We start from the raw sequence: 25,772 nt of genomic DNA on the forward strand, positions 1-25,772 counted from the left end.
AAGAATGGATAAGTGATCTGGAAGATAAAATAGTAGAAATAACTAAAGCAGAGCAGAATAAAGAAAAGAATGAAAAGAATTGAGGACAGTCTCAGAGACCTCTGGGACAACATTAAACACACCAACTTTTGAATTATAGGGGTCTGAGAAGAAGAAGAGAAAAAAAAGGGACTGAGAAAGTATTTGAAGAGATTATAGTTGAAAACTTCCCTAATATGGGAAAGGAAATAGTCAATCAAGTCCAGGAAGAGCAGAGAGTCCCATACAGGATAAATCCAAGGAGAAACACGCCAAGACACATATTAGTCAAACTATCAAAAATTAAATACAAAGAAAAAATATTAAAAGCAGCAAGGGAAAAACAACAAATAACATACAAGGGAATCCCCATAAGGCTAACAGGTGATCTTTCAAAAGAAACTCTGCAAGGCAGAAGGGAGTGGCAGGACATATTTAAAGTGATGAAAGGGAAAAACCTACAACCAAGATGACTCTACCCAGCAAGAATCTCATTTAGATTCAATGGAGAAATTATAACCTTTACAGACAAGCAAAAGCTAAGAGAATTCAGCACCACCAAACTAGCTCTACAACAAATGCTAACGGAACTTCTCTAGGCAGGAAACACAAGAGACGGAAAAGACCTACAATAACAAACCCAAAACAATTAAGAAAACGGTAACAGGAATATACATATCGATAACTACCTTAAATGTAAATGGATTAAACGCTCCAACCAAAAGACATAGACTGGTTGAATGGATACAAAAACAAGACCCATATATATGCTGTCTACAAGAGACCCACTTCAGACCTAGGGACACATACAGACTGAAAGTGAGGGGATGGAAAAAGATATTCCATGCAAATGGAAATCAAAAGAAAGCTGGAGTAGCAATTCTCATATCAGACAAAATAGACTTTAAAATAAAGACTATTACAAGAGACAAAGAAGGACACTATATAATGATCAAGGGATCGATCCAAGAGGAAGGTATAACAATTGTAAATATTTATGCACCCAACATAGGAGCACCTCAATACATAAGGCAAATACTAACAGCCATAAAAGGGGAAATCGACAGTAACACAATCATAGTAGGGGACTTTAACACCCCATTTTCACCAATGGACGGATCAACCAAAATGAAAATAAATAAGGAAACACAAGCTTTAAATGACACATTAAATAAGATGGACTTTATTGATATTTATAGGACTTCCATTCAAAAACAACAGAATACGCTTTCTTCTCAAGTGCTCATGGAACATTCTGCAGGATAGATCATGTCCTGGGTAACAAATCAAGCCTTGGTAAATTTAAGAAAATTGAAATCGTATCAAGTATCTTTTCCAACCACAACGCTATGAGACTAGATATCAATTGCAGGAAAAAATGTGCAAAAAATACAAACACATGGACGCTAAACAATACACTACTAAATAACCAAGAGATCACTGAAGAAATCCAAGAGGAAATAAAAAAATACCTAGAAACAAATGACAATGAAACATGACTACCCAAAACCTATGGGATGCAGCAAAAGCAGTTTTTTTTTTTTTAGAAATTCACGTTCTTTTATTTATTTATTTATTTATTTATGACTGTGTTGAGTCTTCGTTTCTGTGCGAGGGCTTTCTCTAGTTGCGGCAAGTGGGGACCACTCTTCAACGCGGTGCGCGGGCCTCTCACCATCGCGGCCTCTCTTGTTGCGGAGCACAGGCTCCAGACGCGCAGGCTCAGTAATTGTGGCTCACGGGCCCAGTTGCTCCATGGCATGTGGGATCCTCCCAGACCAGGGCTCGAACCCGTGTGCCCCGCACCGGCAGGCAGACTCTCAACTACTGCGCCACCAGGGAAGCCCCAAAAGCAGTTTTAAGAGGGAAGTTTCTATCAATACAATACTACCTCAAGAAACAAGAAACATCTCAAATAAACAACCTAACCTTACACCTAAAGCAATTAGAAAAAGAAGAACAAAAAAACTGCAAAGTCAGCAGAAGGAAAGAAATCATAAAGATCAGATCAGAAATAAATGAAAAAGAAATGAAGGAAACAACGGCAAAGATCAATAAAACTAAAAGCTGGTTCTTTGAGAAGATAAACAAAATTGATAAACCATTAGCCAGGCTCATCAAGAAAAAAGGGGAAAAGACTGAAATCAACAGAATTAGAAATGAAAAAGAAGTAACAACTGACACTCCAGAAATACAAAGGATCATGAGAGATTACTACAAGCAATTATATGCCAATAAAATGGACAACCTGGAAGATATGGACAAATTCTCAGAAAAGCACAACCTTCCAAGAATGAACCAGGAAGAAATAGAAAATATAAAGAGACCAATCACAAGCACTGAAATTGAAACTGTGATTAAAAATCTTCCAACAAACAAAAGCCCAGGAGCAGATGGCTTCACAGTTGAATTCTATCTAACATTTAGAGAAGAGCTTAACACCTATCCTGCTCAAACACTTCCAAAATATAGCCGTGGGAGGAACACTCCCAAACTCATTCTACAAGGCCACTATCACCCTGATACCAAAACCAGACAAAGATGTCACAGAAATAGAAAACTACAGGCCGATATCACTGATGAACACAGATGCAAAAATCCTCAACAAAATACTAGCAAACAAAGTCTAACAGCACATTAAAAGGATCACATACCATGATCAAGTGGAGTTTATCCCAGGAATGCAAGGATTCTTCAATATATGCAAATCAATCAGTGATATACACCATATTAAGAAATTGAAGGAGAAAAACCATATGATCATCTCAATAGAGGCAGAAAAAGTTTCTGACAAAACTCAACATGCATTTATGATAATAACTCTCTAGAAAGTAGGGACAGAGGGAACTTACCTCAACATAATAAAAGCCACATAGGACAAACCATAGCCAACATCGTTCTCAATGGTGAAAAACTGAAACCATTTCCTCTAAGATCAGGAACATGACAAGGTTGTCGACTCTCACCACTATTATTCAACATAGCTTGGAAGTTTTAGCCACAGCAATCAGAGAAGAAAAAGAAATAAAAGGAATCCAAATCAGAAAAGAAGAAGTAAAGTTGTCACTGTTTGCAGATGACATGATACTATACATAGAGAACCTTAAAGATGCTACCGGAAAACCACTAAAGCTAATCAATGAATTTGGTAAAGTAGCAGGATACAAAATGAATGCACAGCAATCTCTTGCATTCCTATACACTAATAATGAAAAGTCTGAAAGAGAAATTAAGGAAACACTTCCATTTACCTCTGCAACAAAAAAGAATAAAATAAAATACCTAGGAATAAACCTACCTATAGAGACAAAAGACCTGTATGCAGAAAACTACAAGACAGTGGTGAAAAAAACTAAAGATGATACAAACAGATGGAGAGATATACCATGTTCTTGGATTGGAAGAGTCAACAGTGTGAAAATGACTACACTACCCAAAGCAATCTACAGATTCCATGCAATCCCTATCAAACTACCAATGGCATTTTTCACAGAACTAGAACAAAAAATTTCACAATATATATGGAAACACCAAAGACCCCGAATAGCCAAAGCAATCTTGAGAAAGAAAAACAGAGCTGGAGGAAACAGGCTCCCGGACTTCAGACAATACTACAAAGCTACAGTAATCAAGACAGTATGGTACTGGCAGAAAAACAGAACTACAGACCAATGGAACAGGATAGAAAGCCCAGAGAGAAACCCACGGACATATGGTCACCTTATATTTGATAAAAGAGGCAAGAATGTACAATGGAGAAAAGATAACCTCTTCAATAAGTGGTGCTGGGAAAACTGGACAGCTACATGTAAAAGAATGAAATTAGAACACTCCCTAACACCATACACAAAAATAAACTCAAAATGGATTAAAGACCTAAATGTAAGGCCAGACACTATAAAACTCTTAGAGGAAAACATAGGCAGAACAGTCTATGAAATAAATCACAGCAAGATCCCTTTTGACCCACCTCCTAGAGAAATGGAAATAAAAACAAAATAAACAAATGGGACCTAATGTAACTTAAAAGCTTTTGCACAGCAGAGGAAAACATAAACAAGATGAAAAGACAACCCTCAGTATGGGAGAAAATACTTGTAAATGAAGCAACTGACAAAGGATTAATCTCCAAAATTTACAAGCAGCTCATGCAGCTTGATATCAAAAAACAAACAACCCAATCCAAAAATGGGCAGAAGACCTAAACAGACATTTCTCCAAAGGAGATATACAGATTGCCAACAAACACATGAAAGGATGCTCAACATCACTAATCATTAGAGAAGTGCAAATCAAAACTACCGTGAGGTATCACCTCACTCCAGTCCGAATGGCCATCATCAAAAAAATCTACAAACAATAAATGCTGGAGAGGGTGTGGAGAAAAGGGAACCCTCTTTCACTGTTGGTGGGAATGTAAATTGATAGAGCCACTATGGAGAACAGAATGGAGGTTCCTTAAAAAACTAAAAATAGAACTACCATATGACCCAGCAATCCCACTACTGGGCATATACCCTGAGAATACCATAATTCAAAGAGAGACATGTACCACAATGTTCACTGAAGCTCTATTTACAATAGCCAGTACATGGAAGTAACCTAAGTATCCATCGACAGATGAATGGATAAAGATGTGGCACATATATACAATGGAATATTACTCAGCCATAAAAAGAAACAAAATTGAGTTATTTGTAGTGAGGTGGATGGACTCTGTCATACAAAGTGAAGTAAGTCACAAAGAGAAAAACAAATACCATATGTTAACACATACATATGGATTGTTAAAAAAAAAAAAAAAAGGTTCTGAAGAATATAGAGGCAGGACAGGAATAAAGATGCAGACAGGGAGAATGGGCTGAGGACACAGGGAGGAGGAAGGGTAAGCTGGGATGAAGTGAGAGAGTGGCATGGACATATATACACTACCAAACGTAAAATAGATAGCTAGTGGGAAGCAGCCGCATAGCACAGGGAGATCAGCTCGGTGCTTTGTGTCCACCTAGAGCGGTGGGATAGGGAGGGTGGGAGGGAGATGCAAGAGAGAGGGGATATGGGGATATATGTATATGTATAGCTGATTCACTTTGTTATAAAGCGGAAACTAACACACCATTGTAAAGCAATTATACTCCAATAAAGATGTTAAAAACAAAATGTAAAGAAAAAAAAAGAACTGGAAGGATTTAAGGATGGCTACAATGAAGGACTGGGCTGCAGAATGAATTATTTAAAGTTACCCCAATATGCCCTGCTCCTGCTCCTTCACTCCTCTGCTCCCTCCTCCTGGGTTCGGAGTAGAGGAGTTTCTTCGCGTGGTCTGATGAGCCTTAGTGCATCACTTCCTGTTTCACCTCCTCACAGGCATCTTTCCGCAACCACAGCATCACCACCCTAGACAAGCTTGCATTTTATCTTACCCTACACCATCTATTCAGCACTGTGCTTACAGTATTTCTCATGTTACACAGTCATCAACTATTTTCTGATACCTTTACTGAGCTCTGTATGCTTTGAGGATGGGATTTTTGTCCTCTTCTTATTTTTCCAACTCAGCACAAAGTAAAGCACACAGTAGATAGTTTTTAGTGAAAAGGAGTGGAAAGAGTTAAAATGGATTTCATTCCTGTAGGTCATCTGCAGATGTATTGGGTTGGGTAGGAAGATAGGCAATCTTCTCCGGACATATATTTGGGAATTAAATTAATTCAAAGCCTCTCAATGAACACATGGGTGACTCATGGGATCTTTATCTCCCTGAGATAACACAGAAAGGAAACAGTGACAGAACCACAACCTGGCTTGTTTAAAAAGGTCCACATAGAACATGCAGCATTCTGGGGAGAATAATTACTTAGGTTGGAGTAGAGACAGAATAGAAAGAAAGGCAAATATTTGATTCTTTGTGAGTGAGAGGATGGAGTTCTTTTTAACGTGCAAAGCATGTTTTATGGAATCTTTGGAGACCTGGCCCATCCGAAAAGGAAGACAAAGCAGGATACCAGTGGAAGAGTTGCTTTTCTTTACAGTGTCTTCTTTTAGCAATAACTATTCAAATTAAAGGAGAACATAAATTGTAATCAGCAACGTTTGTTAGATCAGGAAGATGCCAATAAACACCCTCTCCTCCTTCTACCTCTCGAAGAATCTTTGTAGCAGCAAGGAAAGCAAAGGAAAAGAAAAGGGGCAGCAATTTCAGAAGGTAAGAGAAAGAGAAAGAGAAAGAGAAAAAGAAAGCAAGAACAAAAGAGCCTCAGGAAGGCAAGGTGATGTTGGTGCCTGAGCTGGATCATATGCTGTATGATCTTGGGGGTTAGAAGAGACCTCAAGAGGTAACGGGGGAAAAGAATCCGTATAGTTATCCTGCTACAGAAGTAATGGATAAATTACAAAGGGAAAATACTCTCTTAGAAAATGCAGCTCACTTATATACACTTTGATTGTGTTATTATTTCACTTCTTATTAAGGGTAATGATCTCTCAGAAAGCTCTTATAGCATAATAAAACAAAGGATATATGCTAATTGGGATATTATTATGAACATAACATGATCTTTTCAAAAGAAGACTATCAACTAAAAGAACAGACCAGATATAGGGCCTCATTTGTATTTCATAGCTGCAAGTTTGAAACTATCCTGCATAAATTATGTAAAAAATCCAATCCACAAAGAGACAAATGCTTTAGCCACCCTTCACAGCACCAACCATTCTCTTAGAGTATCATGCTACTGACAAAACTCATACCTTCCACAGTTGCTCGCTTGGGCTGAATGGTGATGGCTCCTTCTGCAATATCTTCATGCTGGTGCAGTGGGTTTATTTTGGATCCCCAGCTGTCTGATCCCACCCAAAGGAAATGGCCTACTTGGTCAGCTCTTTTGGCTGCTGCAAGGATCTGCCTGTGGAGAGGAATATTAAAAATATATCTTAATGATAAAGAGCAGCTATTGAACACACACATATTAGGAATCAAGCAGAAGAAAAGCAAGTTAATATTTCTCAAAAAGTAAGTGATCAATAGTAAGAAAAAGGATTTACATCCTTAATATATAAAGAGTTTTTGTAAACCAATAAGACAAGTAATCAAAGTAGCTTGAGGTAAATAGGCAGAGTATTAAAAATCAAAAGATAAAAGGAGTAATATAAATAACCAGTAAGCTGGTTATTCACATAATTGAAAAAGGCAGAAAATGTGAATTAGAACACAATATTTAATTTTGGCCAAAACGTTCATTTGGTTTTATTCTGTGTTGTGAGTTTTGGCATGAGGCTGGAGACATAAGCACTCCCATTTGCTGCTGGTAGTACATATCTTTTCTGGATAGCAATATATCGGTCTAAATGAAGCATCTTGAATTATTTATAAAAATGAACAGAAATTCACATTAAGCTTGAAACATGTACAACTCATGTTTATAAATGAAAATAGTATACAAATAACAAGGGAAAATAAAAAAAGGGAAACTCATTATTCATGAAATTAATACAATAATATTTTTGGAAGAACAGGGGATGGATAAGAGGTAACTGCATTTGTGCAACAGAAACTACTTTGGTGGGTAATAACAGCAGTGGTGGTTGGTTTGCCTCTCAGGACTTGTAGATACCAGGTACCACAGATGTACATGGTTCAGTACAATATGATTGGTTGAAAAACTGTATATGAAATGGCAAAAACCAAAGGTCTCCTTCTCTTTCATCTGGGCAGAATATGGAATGGTAATTTTCTAATAAAGTCCTAAGGAATAGGTTCTGATACCGTGAACACCCGAACAGTAGAAGGTGGTAGATGTGAGGTGGTGAGTTAAACATGACGGTGGTGGGAGTGAGGGAAGAAGTTAAAGTTACCATTAAGAAGTGAAATGGTAAGACCCTCTAGGAAATTTTCACCTCTGCTTACAGAATTCTAGAAACCAAGGGTGTGTTGTCCCAGGCAGAAAACAGCTTCTCTGGAAAAATCTGAACCACCCCAGGAAAAAGATTCTAGATACTGACACAGAGATATTCTCTCATGGAATGGCCACTGGGATGCCTGACAAGTCCACCCAGAGCCCTATCAGTTGACAAATTCTGCCCATGTACATAGAACTCTCTGTGTCTTACTCAAATGGAAACTGCCGGAAATGACCCATCATTTTGGAAAATTCCCAAGGTAAAATAGAAACCAAATAAATTAACAAGGGAAAGGAAACTGGTGTGGAGTGAGGCAGAGAAAATATACCAAAAAAACAAAAAAAAAAGAAACAAAAAAAAGCAAGTGCAGTTAAATGAGAATTATCATCTCTATTATCAAGAATGAGATAGAGACAATAAGAAATAACCCTTAGTTATTAAAAATATGAAACTAAAATTAAGTTAGAAGAGATAAAGAAGAAAGTGAAGAAACATTTTCAGAAAGCAAAAAAACAACAAAAAGGTATAACATACACAAGAAAAGATAAGTGTCTTAAAGAATAAACCGAGGAAGACTTACATCCAACTAATAGCATTTCCAGAACAAATGTAAAGAGAAATTAAAGTTTTAAATAATTTTTTAATGAAAAAAAAACTGCAAGGAATTGAAAGTATGCATTTCCAAATTAAAGAGACTCATCCATCAATTTAATGGGGGAAAATAAAGCATGTCACAGAATTAAGAATTCTAGAAAAAGTGAGAATAAAGCTTTCAAGAGAAAACTGGGATCTCTGGAGAGTAATAAGAAGCAGAATATTACCAACCTCTCAAGAGAAGAAAAAAAAAAAAAAAGGATGACAGACGATGAAGTAATGCCTTCCAAATTTTGAGAAAAAAACATTCATAATCTAGAATTCTAATATTTAACACACACAGAATCTCTATACAAGTAGAACTGGCATCTATAAAGGTAGATAGACAGACAGATAGATGGACAGACAGAGAGATAGATAGATAGATATCCGAGGGATCTTAAAGATTTTTCTATCCAAACTTAGAATCTCAAATTCCTTGCAAGTTTCAAGTTTTGTAACTCATTAGTCACAATAGCCACTTGCTATAAATCATTTACGTGCCAGGTATGATGTATTTAAAAATAAATATGAGACCACACCTTACATTTCCAACTAGTAATTAAGTGTGGAGGCAGGATAAGAATATTTTTAGTCGTGAAACACACAAAAAAGTTTTTCTTTAGTTTTTCCTTTACTAGAAAATCATTGGAGGGTGCGCTTAAGCAAAAAAAGAAAATAAATGATGAATAAAAATGAAAGAAAGAGAGAGAGAAAGAAAAAGAAAATCTTAAAATAATAGAGACCAGTCTAGTTTAAAACAGAAAGAGGGAGCTTTCAGGAGGGAAGTGTCCCAAAAAGTAATGGAACTCTCAGATTATTTTATATATATGAACATATGGGAAAAGTGATAGACCTAGGACATTAATAATAAAATATTAAAGATAACTATGCAAGTAAAAACACTGTCATATTAACTCCAGGAAAAACAAAAAGTTTTTCCCCCAAAATCATATCATAGAAAAAATACTTCATGCTATAGTATATAATATTTATACTATCACAGTAATGTCAACTCTGATTTTTACTAAATGAAAATCTGATAGAACAATGTTGGGAAGATACAGGAGGTGTAAATGAGCCAAATTCTACCTCACATAAGAGGAACTGATAGATAATATTTTAAAGTAATAGTTCCAAAATTGCAGTATAAGCACATTATGCAGGTAAGAGCAGTAGAATTAGCTTAAAGAAATAAAATAATTGCTCAAGGAGAACAAAACCAGAGAGTATGGTGGGATGGGACAGGAGACCAATATTTTGCATCAAAAATGTTTCAGTCATATTTTGTTTTTTTAAAAAATTATGTGCCTTTATTATTTTCACAAAAATAAAACACAATCATTTATACTCTATCCATAGAGATACCATTTCTATTGACACTAATCTATCCAAAGGATATGATTACTGATGCTGTGAAAATCATATGTTCATTACTGGAGATAACCTAAATGCAGAGCAATAAGGGATTGGTTAAAGAAATGATAGTGCATCCAAAGGATGGATTAGAGACCAATTAAAATTATACATAGTTTGATTTCTGCAAGGTATTGTTAAGAAAAAAAAAGTCAAATTAAAAAAACTGCAAAAGATTATTCAGTTCTTACATAATGAAGGCTGGCCCCACATATATGAATATATGCGTACTTAAAAGTATAGAGTTGTATGACAGCACAGAAAAATAAGGATAATACACAATTTGTTGCTAATAACAATTCATTGAGAAAGTGCTGATGAAGTTTGAAGAGCATGAAAAGGATGGGGAGAAGCCAACTATAACAAGGTAAGAAAGACAAAACTGATATAAATACAAAAAGTAAATATTCGCCTTAATGTGTTTACATAAAAGTATGGGTTAATTTATTAAGAGAAATAAGATTAAACCATTTAAGCATATTATGGTATGAGATGTGAATTGCAAAAAGCAGAATATCAAATTCTATGCGATCCTGATTCTGTTGGGGAAAACTTACTTACGTTTAGAATAAAATAATTGCAAACGTTAAACCAGAATTTTATTAGCGGTTATCTCTGAGTGTTGGGATAGCAAGTTTTATAGGGGATTACTTGCAATCCTGATTTGTGATTATTCTCTCTAAACTTTAATTTTTCTAGATAATCAGGGGGCAGAGTAAACATAAGGATTCCTTTAACTAAAATGCAACGACAAAAATGTTTCCATTATTTTCCAATGGATTACAATAGCCCTGTATTACTTTTATAATCCGAAAAAAAATTGTTTCAGGAAAACAATACACTCTTGTCTAACATTCAAATTATCAGTACCCATGACTGATTAAGCACTTAGCTCCAAAATCTAGATATTAAGGTCTTCTCACTGCTATTCTCTGACAAAGTATATGAAATTAATGTTCTAAGAAATCTCAAAATTCCCCATCTACAGTGTAAATCTTCTGAAAAAAGAAATAACATAACATTGTGGGTTAACAGTGGGCTTAAGTTCATGTTTTGGAAGAAACTTATATATGCACTTGACTTTTATTACTGTGCTCAAAAACTATTACTGCTGTCACTTCTATGAGTCACACTACACAATGGTATTCAACCACAAACTCCCATGCGAAAAATAATGAGCATAGCTATTGAGCAGATTTTATACTTTTTTACACTGCAAACTAAAACCTCACACTACCTGCAAGTCAAGGATATTACAACCAATTAATCACCAGAGCTATGAGTAAATAAATCTTTTATGTGCCATGTGCATAAATATAAACAGGGGGCCACACCTTATCAATGTACTACACATTTTAGAATGTGCAAAATATGTATGAAAAAAATTTATGAGATGATTAAGAAAAGTATGAGTTGACAAGATCTGGAGCAAAAAAAAAGCAAGAGTAATATTACAACAACAAAGTGCCTTAAATAACTAAATCACAAAGTGTTGAAGAAAATGCCCTAAGAGCAAGAGAATCAGCGTTTTATAAGGAGAGAAATGATACGTCCAAGGGGTGATCAGAAACAGTTTCATGGAGAAAGGCACGTTTGAAATAAACCTTGAAGAACAGACACAATCTCAACAGGTAGAGACGGAGGGGAGGAACACCATGAGCCAAAGTCCTATTGGAGGAGTGATGAAGACACACTGGAGGACCAGTCATGCATTGTAGGTGGAGAACTGAGTGAGTGAAGGCAGGGTCTACATGCAAAAATAGGACCACATTTTAAAGCATCACGAAGTTCAGAGAGAGAGGCCTTTACTTAAATTATTAAACAGACTAGGCATTTGATTCATTCTCATTTGATGACATTCATTGAGCATCTGCCATGTACTGAGCACTGTGATAAGGGCTAAAGATATGAAAGGAAGTCAAAAGGGGCATCATCTCTGTCTTAGTGATGCCTACAGACTAGTGGAGAATACAGACACTACTTAAATGATCAAAGGATGTAAAATTACATCAGTGACATCAACTATGAAACTGAGTTGTTATGACAAACTTATCAAAGCTACATTGTTCAGAGAAATCTTCCTTCAAAAGCAACACTATCGATGGCACTAAAATGATGAAGTGGGGAAGCAAAGCATTCCAGGTAGCTGGAAGAGAATGTACAAAGACCCAGGAAGGAGGAAACACAAATGGCCCCTTGCCTGCAGTACACAAACCACGAGGGAGCATGGAATGAAATAAAGCTAGAAAAGCAGAAGTCCAGATCATCATAGAAAGAGCTCAAAAGGATTTTCATTTTACTGATGGGAAAACTGAGGTCTCAAAGAGTTAGGGAAGTAGGGTGTGGGGAGAGGCTTGCCCAAGGTGAGAGAGTGGTCATTTAAGTAGCAAAAAAAAAAAAAAAAAAAATCCATCCTCAGGTATCCTGACTTGAGGTTTAATACTCTTCTCATTTACTCGTCCTGCCACCCATGTCAGAGCTCAAAACTGTGATGGGGTTAAGGTTATGAAAGGAAGTCAAAAGGGGCATCACCTCCACCTTAATGATGCGTACAGACTAGTGGAGAATACAGACTCCAATTAAGTGATGGGTGGATTCAGAAGCAGATGGAGAATACACATGGAGGGGGAGACACAGGACCGGCAGGCTGGCAATGACGGAGATGCAATACTCCACGTGGGGGTAACAATGGCCTGGAACCTTCAACTTTACCCTTAATAAAAGATATTCACCTTCAAATTAAATGACATATTATTTTGAACTGTGAGACAAACTAAGATTAAAAAAATCCACACAGCTCTTTCCCATCAGCAGAGGTGTAAATTGGCAACATCTCTTTGGAAAACAATATTCCCATTTAAGAAGGAACGCATCTTTGCCCTGGAAACTTCTTTTCCAGGAATTTCTGTTTTAAATACTTACAAATATATAAAGTAATACACTTGTACATTATTATATATTTGCAGTATGTTAATATTGTATACCACACATTGTAAAGTATGTGTATATTAATATTTCATATTTGCACACACAGATTTGTGGAAGAGAAAGTTTACCGCAACACAATTTATAATTGCAAAAGTCTGTAATCAAACTTAAATGTCAATCAGGAAGGGAGCAGTTAGATAAATTACAGGAAATATATAAAATGAAATTCTGCATGGCTATTGAAAAGACCGAATAGATCTATAGGTATTCAGAAACTTCCATGAAAAAAGAGTGAGTGAAGGTGAGCAGGGGGGGAGAACAACACATAGTGTTCTACCATTTGTGTAAAAATATACACACTGTCTCTAGAAAAATCTACAAGACACTGGTTATTAGCTATAGCATCTGGAAAGGAGACATTGTTAGCTATGGGACAGGATGAATGCAGCTTTTTTTTTAATCTAGATTTTTTAACATTTTTTGATATTTTAAATCAGGTGTAATTCCTGTTTGTTCTAAAAATGATAAGGATTCTGGACCAACCGAGGTGGCAGTGGTCAGAAATGGAAACAGGGCCTATTTGTGTTCTAGAAACATTTCGAAGGTTAGCCCTCCATAGCTTGGCCAAGGAATGAGCTAAAAAGGAAAGTCAAAATTAACAATCAGATTGTTGACACCAAGGGGGATCAAGGTAAAGAAAGAGACAACAAGTGGATTGGAGAATGTAGAGATATGACAAGTATGGTTTTGAACACACGAAGTCCAAAGCAGGAGTAATATGGCCAGAAATACAAGGCATTTTTCTTTTACATTAAGAAGAACCACTCTTTAGATAAAAGTCTGTTACACGTGGATATATTATTTAATAAAAGAACCTTCGGAAAGTCCAGGGGTTTTCTCTTTTTACAAGTCACTGAATACGTTTTTTTTACCTAATGGGGGGAAATATATGACAGAAACATGCTGCTGCTTCCATAGTTCGTTCTAACTACTTATGTTGGGTAGAAAGCGTGAACAGACTTTGCCACCATGTAATTATTGATTTGATTCTGTGCTATCTTTTCCCCTTTGTCTGCCAGGATCCTGATCTGTCTGTCTCCTAAATTGCAACATGCATATTAACGAATTTCACCAGTCAGCCTTACTTGATATCCTCATCGTTGGCAAAAATCACGACAGCCCTGGAGTTGGGTGTGTCCAGGAGCTGTTTGATAATTCTATCGAAGTCAATGGTCCTGTCTTTGCGTTCTTGGGGGATTCTCACGGACTGGGCAATGCAGAGCCCACCTGTGTAAGAAAAGAAAGCAGAGTGTCAATAAAGTTCTCACACAGATACCAAACAAACCAGGGAAAGTAGATGGGGAGCAGGAACCTGCAAATTCTGAGTGCATAGCACTTCCTTGGTGATTTGCTGAATGAGGAAGGCTTAGGACGATATGCTGAGTTCATACTTGGTGCACCTTCCATGGTAAGGCACAGCCTCATTCTCTTAGTAATGCACTTGTATGCACAGGAGTACCAGTGATACTGATTCTGGAGAGGTAGGTTTAGGTAGACAAACTGGATGGGAGGCCTTTAAAATGAATGTAATACACTACAAGAAAACCACAGTCAACTACAATATAAAAGTACTTGAACAGGTAAAACTCATGTCAATTTCTATTGCTTTTCTGGTGTTTGCATTCTCATAATTTTTTCCCCGTTATACCCGTTCCAACTTTTCAAGCTCACAGCCAATGGAGTAAATCTAAAAATAAAACAAGAACAAGATCAACTATTATAAATCAGAGTAATAATTCTTTTTGACCACATACTATGTGCCCAACCTACGAATGTGTGTTCTATGTATGTTATCTGATCTTAAAAATCCTTATAAGGTAGTCAGCATTGCCCATTTCATGTTAGTAGAAAAGGGGATTAAATTGAAAAATAGATGTGTTTACTCCAGACTTCTCAGGACCATTATGGTATTGACTGGCTTATGAATTTCAAGACAGGGGAATATGCAGCAGTTTAGTAAGCAACTGACACCCTCCCCACTACTCAACACCTGCTTAGTAGCAGCTCCTGGATCTAGTGGTTTTCTTTGTTTTTTTGTTTTTTTTTAATGAAACACAACTTAAGAAAGGCTGGCATAGACAAAAGAGGTAAAGAGGATATTTGTAGGAAAGGCCCCAAAGGTCATCCAATGGGCAGAAGACCTAGGGGCAGAGACAAGAGGAAAACCTTGTTGTTTTTGTAATGTGGAGATACCCATAATCAACAAGCTTAAACCCAGAGCATCAACAACTGGGTGGAAGCTACTAGGCTTCCATAAGCATAGAAAAGTATAAACTCTAATCCAAAAGTGAACCGCCATTACATCTTTATCCCAATCAGTGTCAGCTCTCTCTAAGTGGCTCTCAACCTTCAATGTGCTTGAAATCACCGATGGTCCTTCTATAAAGTATAGAAGTCCAGCAACACTATCAACCAACTTGACCTAATTGACATTTACAGAGCGATCCCCAGGACAACAGAAGAGTACACATTCTTTTCAAACGGAAAATGGAACATTCATTAAGCTAGACCATCTTCTGGGTCATAAAAGAGAAAAAAAAACTTAAATTCAAAAGAACATTACGCTCTCAGACCATAACAGAATCAAACTGGAAATCAATAACAGAAAGAAAACAGGAAAATCTCTGAACACTTGGAAATTAAACAACACACATCTAAACTACCCACGGGTCAAAGAGGAAGTGTCAAGGGAAATTTAAAAGTATTTCTAACTAAATGAAAATGAAACTGCAACATCTCAAAATGTATAGATTACAGCTAAACTGATGTTTATAAGGAAATAGATATCATTAAATGCTTATGTTCGGAAAGAAGAAACATCCAAAATCAGCAACCTAAACTTCTACTTTAAGAAGAGAAAGAAGAGCTAAACAACTCCTCCTCCAAAAAAGCAGAAAAAACCACGATGATATATTACTAAATACCTATTAAAAGAGCTTTTAAAAAATACTAACAATACGAAACACTAGAGAAGATGCAGAGCAACAGGATGCTCATTCACCGCTGGTGGAAATGCACAATGGTACAACCAGTTGGGAAAACAGTTCAGCATTTCCAAAGTGTTAAATATAGAGTTAACATATCAAGCAGTGGTTCCAATCCTAGCTGTTTATCCAAGTGAATTGAAAAGTTATGTTCACACAAACGTGCTCGTAAATGTTTATAGAAACTTCATTCATAATCACTGAAACTGGAAACAACTAAGACATCTGTCAACAGGTGAATGGATAAACTAACCGTGGTCTACCCAGGCAACAGGATACTACTCAGCAACAAAAGGGAACTACTGATTCTTGGAAGAACGTGAATGAATCTTAAATGCATTCTGCTAAGTGAAAAAGTTAAACCAAGAAGACTACGTACTATATAATTCTATTCATATGACACTCTAGGAAAAAGCAAAACCACAGGGGTGGAAAGTAGATCAGTGGATGCCAGCGGTTAGGAGAGAGAGGAGGGGTTGACTACAACGGGACTGCACAAGGGCACTTGGGGGCAGTGGAAATGTTCTGTATGGTACTGTGATGTAGATACATGATTCCAGGCACTTGCCAAAACCCTAAGAACAACGCGTCACAACAACTGGACTTTACTGTATGCAAAATCAACCAAAAACTAGGGGATCCTAAAATGGAATGCAGACTGTGACAAACGAACTGCATTATAAATGTATCAGAGAATTTCACTGAAGGGGATGAATAGGAAAGGAGTTGTCCTAAGTAACTTTTAAAAATAGTGTATGACCGGAAACTCTAAGGATAAAGACAAGAAGAACAGCACATAAAATGGTACTCTAATTTGTAAATTTTCCACAGGGATACAAGTTAGCAATGCTGGAACTGCTACCCATACTGGAGTCCAACAAAACAAGAAAGAAATTGTATATAATGGGAACCAGGTCTCTCAGAGTTAGGTAAAGAATTTAAACGCAAACAAGAGAATGTGGCTAGAATGGACCATGCGGCGTGAGGCGGAGTCAGACATAGTGGAAACTCACGGCTTAGAGTGAGACGCTTGCATGCTTGGGTTATCTTATACACACATACGTGCATATGTGGGCTAGTACACATACATGCATAGGTACCCTACCACTATCCATTGAGAGAGTCTAGAAGTAGTGACACTCCAAAGCCACATCTAGTGACCAGACTGGTGTTGAAATACCATCTTTCAACAAAAAGAACCAGGTCTCTTTGGAGAAATGGGTGATTCTGAAGTTGGGGCAAAGCACATGCAAGACAAGTCTGGATCAACTTGTCATGTCAGGAAGCAAGAAGTCCACAAAAGAAAAAAAAAAATGGAAGGGGGGATGTCAGAAGGACATAGGAGCCAACCTAAAAGAGCTCCCAATGAACAAAGCTAGAATAATATTAGCAACAAAATAAATGATGATGGTACTGAATGACTATCCAAGGAATACACACAATACATACTCAGGAATCCGTACTATTAAAAAATAAATGACCAAAATAATCAATAAATAGGAAAGAGGGAATGAACCCTCCTCACAGAACAATCCCAACTAATAAATTTTGAAGGAATGAGGGACATGGAATATCACCATTAGAACATTAGAGGAAAAACTGCTGCAGGCAAGGTCCACTGATGAATGCTAAAATTCATGTGGGAAATTATAAGGAGACACAGAACATTTATATAGCTTAAAAGAATCTCACCCCAAATATTTACTAATTATTCTGGTGGTTTAAACATATGCCTACAACTTCTTTGATATTCTTCCTTTGAAGAGGTGGAGATTAATTTTTTTTGCCCTTAAGTGTAGTCTGGACTTAGTGCCTAGCTTAAGAATATGGAAAAGGAAAAAGAATAACTGAACAGTGGATAAACTCGGCAGACTCTAACTGGACCACTAAGTTAACATCACTAGTGCTAAGTCAGGTTGATTTAACGTGCCCCCTGATATGATGTGATGATAAGGGTGACCCCATTTGTATTTTATTCTTCCCCAAACCCATAACCTTAATCTTCATCTGCTCATGAGAAAATGTCAGAAAAAAATTCAAATTGAGGGACATTCTACAAAATACCTGACTTGTACTTTTCAAAATTGTCAAGATCATGAAATAAAAGACTGAGAAACTGAAATCTGGATTGGATCCTTGGACAGCAAAAAGACATTCATGTAAAAACTGGTGAAATTTGAATAAAGTCTGTAGTTAAGAGTATTTTTACATTGTTAATTTCTCAATTTTCATAAATGTACACTAGTTATTTAAAGTATTAACATTTGGGGGAAATCAAAGATGGGTATATAGGAATTCTATCTTTGTAACTCTTCTGTAAATCTAAAATCATTTCAAGATAAAATTTAAATACACACACACACACACACACACACACATCTACCTATCTATCTAATCTACCTATACCTACCTACCTTTCTGGGTCTTATCTGTAACGAATTCTTATTTAGTAAGTAGTGGAACAGGCCCAGGAATTTGAATTTTCAACAAGAGCTTTAACTCAGTGGTTCTCATGCATTCATTCAGCTGGAGGAGTTGTTTCAAAACACATATTTCTGGTCTGCACCTCCAGAAATTCTCATTCAGTAGGTTTGGGTGAGGCCTGTGAATCTGCATTTCTAACAAATTTCCAGGTGATGCTGCTGCAGGTGGCCAGGAGATCAGATTTCGAGAAATATTCACTTGGGTATCTCCAAATTGGTTGTAGCCAATTTAGGTAAAAGTAGAACTTAGGCATGGATATTCTAGCCAAACATTTTTAGGGCACTCTTAGGATGGTGAGATAGGGAGAAAGAAGGAAGGGATGCATCATTATGCTTTGTTATAAGGTTTCCAGTGATGCAGAGAGAGAGCAACAGGAGAAATATCCCTTGGTAATGGCGCCTACAGTCTCAAGGCCATAATCGCTCCCAGGCTGGAAAACATCACAGAGGACAGAGGGATGAAACCATCTGCAAACTGTTCTAGGGCTGCTGTGGGGAAGAAATGGCCACTTTACCACCTTCTCGGCAGGAAAAGGGGAATAATTCTGGATGGAAACCCAGCTTCCCATCAGGATTCAATTACAACTGGGTGGTTAAACAAATGAGAGCAAACTCCATTTGGCGACACAATTAGTGGAGGGGCGGCCTGCACTTGTGGGTTTCGGGCTCAGCCAGCGCGCGCTAGGGGAGCCGATGCATGGAGTTTTGTGATTGCAGAATCGAGATGCTCACGTGTCTTAGAGAGAACTGCCCGCAGGTGAGCAAAATCAAACAACTCAACAGAAGAAAGAAACTGGCTATAAACATGGTAATGAGAATGGTCATGTTCATAAAGCTAAAATGTAAAAAGGAAAGAAGATTGAAAAACAAAGGATGACAGAGAAACATGCTGTTTTGATCTTTTCCTCCTGGAAGGCTTGAGTGGTACCTGCTGGAAAGACAGTCATTTCATTTGCCTCAGACCCAAAGGAGAATGTGGCAGGTTGATAAATGTACGTATATTGCACACAGATGACTTTGACCAAGCATTCAATTCGGACCACGCGTGTCATGCCAGAAATGGGCCACTGTGAGACAATGATCCAGGTCTTGTGTGTCTGCCAGCAAGGAATGAAGTGGTCCACACACCTGCACGCACACACCTGGTGTTCAGATGTCAGTTAGCTTGTTTCTCAGTAATGGTGGTAACTCAGCACACTGCACTCACCTCTAACATGTAACCAATTTTTCCATCTCAAGCTACTGCCCTATTGCATGCAAACTTTCTATGGTTTGTGTTCTAGCTTAGTCCCTCAGAGTGGATTCAGCTCGCTCTCTGTTACATATCTGATGTTATTTAGTCACCTCAGCACATGAGCAACCTACATTTCAGAAAATATTGGTTTAACACCACGAGCTTAAGAATCTAACTTTGGAGGTGCATTTCTTTTGTGTGTGAAGACTAATTGGAATTTGGCAGTGGCAGCTGGCATTGCAACTGACAATTAGGTCGCATTTCTCTGGGGCACAAACGTGTAGGAAAAATTGGACGGTATCATCATACATGTTGCAAATGGACGCGTGTCACAGGACAACTCCGTTCATAACATGTCAGCTTTGACTGAAAAAGCCCACTGTCAGCAACCTGAGGACATAGAAGACACTGGAAAGAATTTCAGCATGCCAGAAATCAATCTGCTTTTCCATTTGGAGCTGAAAACTGGTCAGTTTTCTGTCTGCCTGTGGTAGCGAGCAATCTATAACTGCAAGAGAAACTTCAGGAGTCAGGCCACAGAGTGTTTCCATTAAAAATACTTTTCTCTCCCAAATGATTATGGATTCTTCTCCATCTAATAAGCAGAAGCAATAGGAAAGCATTTAAAGTTTGTAACTCAGTTCTGTCAGAGCTTACACACGATACACTCTCTCTGATGATCTGGTCTATAATTTAGATATGCCAATTCACTTTAGCAAATACTTATTGAGACTCTATTATGTGAAAGGCTCTCTAGGAATTTTTTTTTTCTGAAGGAATATATAAAAGCAGTATAAAGAGTCTTAGAAATGACTGTGTTCCATTCTCCATTACAAACGGGGCCACTGAGGTCTGGAGAGTTTGAAAGTGATGATATTAATCACAGAAGAAGGACTGACACTAAGTTCTGTGTATGTGTCAGATACCATCCTAAATGCTTTATATCATATTCATTAGTTATATAACCCCATGAGGCAGCTTTGCTAACATTCCCATTCGGACAGGTGGAAACAGAGGCATTCTGAAGTAACTCACCCCAAATCACAAATTTAATGACAGCGGAGTAGTAGGATTTTTGTCTTTCAAAATATAGCTCACAAATTACAGGGAGAGGATGACAGATGTCATAGAAGCAGATAAAGACATACATAACACATCTTGTTAGAGGAATCACCAAAAGCGTGGTGGAAGAAGTTTAGTCTCAGATGGGATGTTTCACATCTGTGTAGGGGGTCAGTGGAAGGATACTTAATGGAGGGAAGACAGAAGTCAAATCGGAAAAGTCATTATGGATAAGATTGCCCAGCCCTCCCTCCCTTCTTGGCTAACAGATTCCTGGTTTTGCTCAGGGTGGAGAGATGTCTGGTCCCAAGCAACAGCTTATCACAGATCAAGGGGGCAGTTCTGCTCCCGAATCTCCCAGCCTCTTTTTAAGGTAGAAATGACCATGATATCCATGAAACCGGTAGGGGTTGCTGGAGACAGTTCTGGAAAAACTTGCTCGTTTTGGAAAGGAGAGAGGGAAAGAAAGAGGCTGGCATCCCTCTTCCTCCAGCCTTTAGATGTTATGTCTAGAGCTCTTACTGTCCTCTTGACACCATCCAGCCACAAGGAAAATGATGAAGAACAACACTCTGAAAATAGGAAACCAGAAAGAAAGAACTAGAGTCCCTGATGTTATGCATCGTTGAGCAGAAGCAATAGTGCCAGCAGCCTCTGACCTTCCTGATATGTGAGAAAACAAACCATGCTTTTATTTGACTACTAGCATTCAGTTTTCTCTTATTTGCAATTGAACACAATCCTAACTTACCCTTGCTTTTAAAGAATTGCCAGCCCATTATAAAAGGGAGAGAAAATTCCTGACAGTGTAAACTTTCAAAGAAATGTACAACGCAGAAAAAAGGCCAGGAATCACAACTGCAGTGGTGGGAGATGCTGGGGAAAAGCGACCGATTGGCACCTGCAGGTATCTGTGGGCAAGATAGCTGGGGGGAGAGGGAGACAAAGTGGAAGAGGGTAAGTAGCCACATGGACGTGGGAAACGGTACCCAGGGTCAGAGGAGAGGTGGGCAAAGATTTTGGTGATTGAGGCACATGTGTTGGAAGCCTGAGAATTACAGGCTCAGGGTTTTTTATTTTTCTTAGTCACTAACTGTCTGCATAATCTTTCACATACGCATATTCCTTTCTAGATTGAGAGGGAAGAGGATAGAAAGCAGGAAGGCTGGAAGCAAGGGCAGACGAACACTCAAAGGAAATGCTCAGGAGCCACACTGGAAAGAGCATTTAGGGGAGCTTGCAGAGATGAGCTTGCCTCTAGCAACGTGTAATAAAAAGCAGCGGTTAGACCAACGGGGCTGGGGTTGGATTGCACGAGGCTTTATGAGACAAAAACCATAAGAAACTATATGCTTGGGTGAAAAACGTTCTCTTCTGTCCCAGCCCGGGAGCAGTACGTCTCTCACTGAGAGCAGAACTCATGTGCTGTCTGGACAGGTTACTGAAAGGTTAATCCATCATATCTTTCAGCCAAGAAATGTCAGACTTCAAATCTCACTTAAATATGTTCAGCAATTTCAGGGGCATCATTGTGCTTGAGAAGAATTTGCATCTTACTTTGGGAGACGATGAGATATAAAGCAATCTTGAACAGAGCCATGCGTATTCTAGCTGGCTTGATCTGAGAACCTAAGAAATGAAAGCACACTTAGTACAACCCTCTGATTTTAAAGATGCTGACAATGGTCTGGAAAGGGAAGGTGACGGCCAACTCAGCATCAGAGCAGATGCTCTGAAATTAACATGTTTTTTCTTCTTAAATTTCTGATTTCATCCTCTCTCAGCTGGTGATGTTACACTCTGAGTTACCCTCTTTGCCATTTTACATCCACGCATTCATGCATTCATTCATTAAACAGAAAATTCACTAAGCATCTGGCATGTCTCAAGCATTCTTTTAGTTGCTAGGGATAAAGAAATCAACATAAAAGACAAATATCCTATTCATTCTCAAGGGGATACACACCAATAAGACAACTTTTTTTCTTAATTCTCTTTCAAAACTGTGATGGCCTCTGAAGATGCTCCGAGTTTTGCTTGCAACCAAAATCCCAGTACGAAACATCAAGTTATTCTCAACAGCTGGTAACTTGGCAGGTCGTAAGCTGGTTAATCAAGAATATGCCCTGATTCAAGAAACCTTGGAAGGCAAGCTGTTCCTTTCCCTGAAGAAGAACTAAGAAATTGGCTGATTTTTTACAGTCACTGGTTTTCCCGGTGGCTTGAGCAGCCTCAGCCGTCAGAAGCAATTGTCACTTGTCTCCAAGTAGCGACTCTGTAAGGATGGACCACTATGCATCCCTGGACAATAAAAAGGAGGTCAGCTCATGAATCTCAAGCATGACTGCTTTTTCCAAACCACTATTTGCATTTAGTCAAGTTCCCACTTGGCTGTGTGGGGGGGAAATGGAGGAGGCTGATTTTATGATTCATTTTATTTTTTAAATTTTTTTGTGTGTGATCTATTTTTTAAAATTTTTTATTGGAGTATAGTTGATTTACAATGTTGTGTTAGTTTCTGCTATAATCAGTTATACATGTACATATCACCACTCATTTTTAGATTCTTGAAAATTAGGGGATAATTGGATATCACGTCTGTGTGGGAATCCATCCAGAGAATTCAAATTCAGTGGGAGTTTAGGGCAGGCATATCTATAAATATATATACATATATGTGTGTGTGTGTGTGTATATATATATATATATAGAGAGAGAGAGAGAGAGAGAGGGAGGAACTATTTTAATATTTCATTACATTTCTAAGGCAGTGGTTCTAAAGATATGCTCTTACCTTTGTGAATTCTCTAGTAATCTGTGTATGCATTTCTTGAAGTACTATACTAATTTTAAAAATAATCTCCACAATACTAGTTTTCCTGAATAAATTAATAAGTGATTTATGCCATTCTTCATTGGTTCTTTCACTAAAGTAATACCTTTCCCCCATAAAGACTCCCTTTATTGGTTCCAAAGCCTTTTTAATTCCTCCATTCTTTTTTTTATTGAAATATAGTTGATTTACAATGTTGGGTTAGTTTCAAGTGTACAGCAAAGTGACATATGTATATATATATATATATTCTTTTTCAGCTTATTTTCCTTTATAGGTTATTACAAAATATTGAGTATAGTTCCCTGTGCTATACAGTAGGTACTTGTTGGGTACCTATTTTATATATAGTAGTGTGTATATGTTAATCCCAAATTCCTAATTTATCCCTCCCCCTTCTCCTTTGGTAACCTTATTTGAACACCACCAAGTACTAAAGGACGTGGCGAAAGGTGAGGTACTCATTCATTTTATAGATGAGAGGACAGAAGCTTGGAAGTTAAATTGACTTGTCCAACACCAACACATGCCAGGACACAAATTGAAAACAACTGACCCTCAGTCCAGAACTGTTTCCTCATCAGCTCTGAGGATTCTGATGAGGTTCCCCCCACATCCCACCCTTACTCTTTCCTCCATCACATTTCTCTCAATGAATCAATAAACCAGCAAAAATGGAATGCTTAAAACTCTTATGACCTTCTAGGCCATCAAACTTTTCTAAACAGTGAACATTTTTGTTAACTCTTTTATAATAGTATCCTTTCATTTAATGAATCAGTGCCAGAGATTTTTAACTCAACCCCTTCAAAAAACAAACATCTCTCTCTTTGTATATCCTTAGAGGATAAAAATGATTGAGTCTTCATCCTGTCAATGGGAAAGGGATAATTGTACTCAGATCTCAAGGCTCATTCAGCACGGTTGATGGAACGTTTAAACACATAGAATTCAACTTTATAAAAAATATAAAGAAAGCATCCCTTTCATATGATTAACACTATCAATTTGAATAACAGTTTACAATACCGGATATCAAAATCAGACTTCTCTCATATGACCAGCTGTCATTGAAATCGTGACCTCTGCATGCTAAAAGAGAAATTACACTGACTTTTTAGAATTGTGCTATTTTCAGCCTCTTTTTCTGCAGCTCGTTCCCCACCTCCCCTTAGTGTCTCTGCTAAGATAGATCAGTACTGCAGCAAAATATCGTTCTCTTGAGACTTGAAAGAGTACACATATCAATAAAAGCCATTTTTAAAGAATGTGAGCATTTATCATTGTTAAAGGAACCTTGCTATTTATCAGCGTGTATGTCTCAAATCAAAGAAGTGGAAACAAATGAATTCTGCATTTAATGGCTTTAGAAATATGTCACCCTCACCATTTTTCACACGCTCAGAGGAAATTCTTCCCCTCCCTCACTGAAGAGTGCAGTATTTAAGGCTTTATGTCACATGACGCTTCTCTTTTTTTGATTGAAGTATAATTGATTCACAATGTTGTGTTAATTTCAATTGTATGGCAAAGGGATTCAGATTCTTTTCCCTTATAGGTTATTACAAAATATTGAGTATAGTTCCCTGTGCTATACAGTAGGTCCTTTTTGGTTATCTATTTTATTGGGATTAACATATACACACATAACACTTCTTTAAGCACAAGAGATAAAGCAAGATGCTGGATCACATCACAGTCTTCATCTATGTGACTAAATCGGGTGGCTTTGTATAAATGCTTCCCATGTCCCAGGAGATGACTGAACTGTAAACAGTAAAGGAGTGAAGAGTTCATTGAGTTTTCCAAGGGTCTTGGACAGAATACGACATGTTAAGTGGATTCCTCCATGTTCCAATTTACTGGTCTGCCCTTGGAGAAATCTTGCTCACACTTCTTCTGTTTCCTTTAGAGCATTCCCACAAGAACTCAAGCCACACACCAGGCCAGCAAGTTTGGGAAATCAATACCTCCTGAATTCTTAGGTCACTTAAGACTTCGAAGAATTTACTGCTCTAAATCTCTCCAGACACGTAAGTGTATCATTTGCAAATGAGATGTGGGCTTATTGACAAGATTGTTCTGAAATAATCTCATTCACTTCCTTCCATATTATCAACCACACTGGTTTAGATGGGGTGCAAGCCTTCTATCCAGGAATCGGGAAACAGATCCTTCAACCATCTCCCAAGTTTTACTCAAAGCTGCACCAGATAAAGCTG

At 37.6% G+C, this 25,772-nt stretch overlaps 1 protein-coding gene across 22 annotated transcripts in view; it reads right to left on the reverse strand.

The window, feature by feature from the left end:
• GRM7 (glutamate metabotropic receptor 7) overlaps positions 1 to 25,772 on the reverse strand; it is a 1,142,612-nt gene that overhangs the window by 397,271 nt on the left and 719,569 nt on the right. For all 22 annotated transcript variants that reach the window (XR_014232667.1, XR_014232668.1, XR_014232669.1 and 19 more), the window contains 2 exons: positions 14,040 to 14,181; positions 6,769 to 6,923 (listed from right to left, as the gene is read on the reverse strand). Coding sequence is in view for 9 of the 22 variants with exons in the window: in XM_082347526.1 (XP_082203652.1) it covers positions 6,769 to 6,923; positions 14,040 to 14,181 (297 nt within the window). In the remaining 13 variants the exon portion in view is untranslated. The remainder of the gene's footprint in view (positions 1 to 6,768; positions 6,924 to 14,039; positions 14,182 to 25,772) is intronic.

Source organism: Balaenoptera borealis (assembly GCF_965194805.1).
Source record: "Balaenoptera borealis genome assembly, chromosome: 12".
NCBI classification, from domain to species: Eukaryota; Metazoa; Chordata; class Mammalia; order Artiodactyla; family Balaenopteridae; genus Balaenoptera; species Balaenoptera borealis.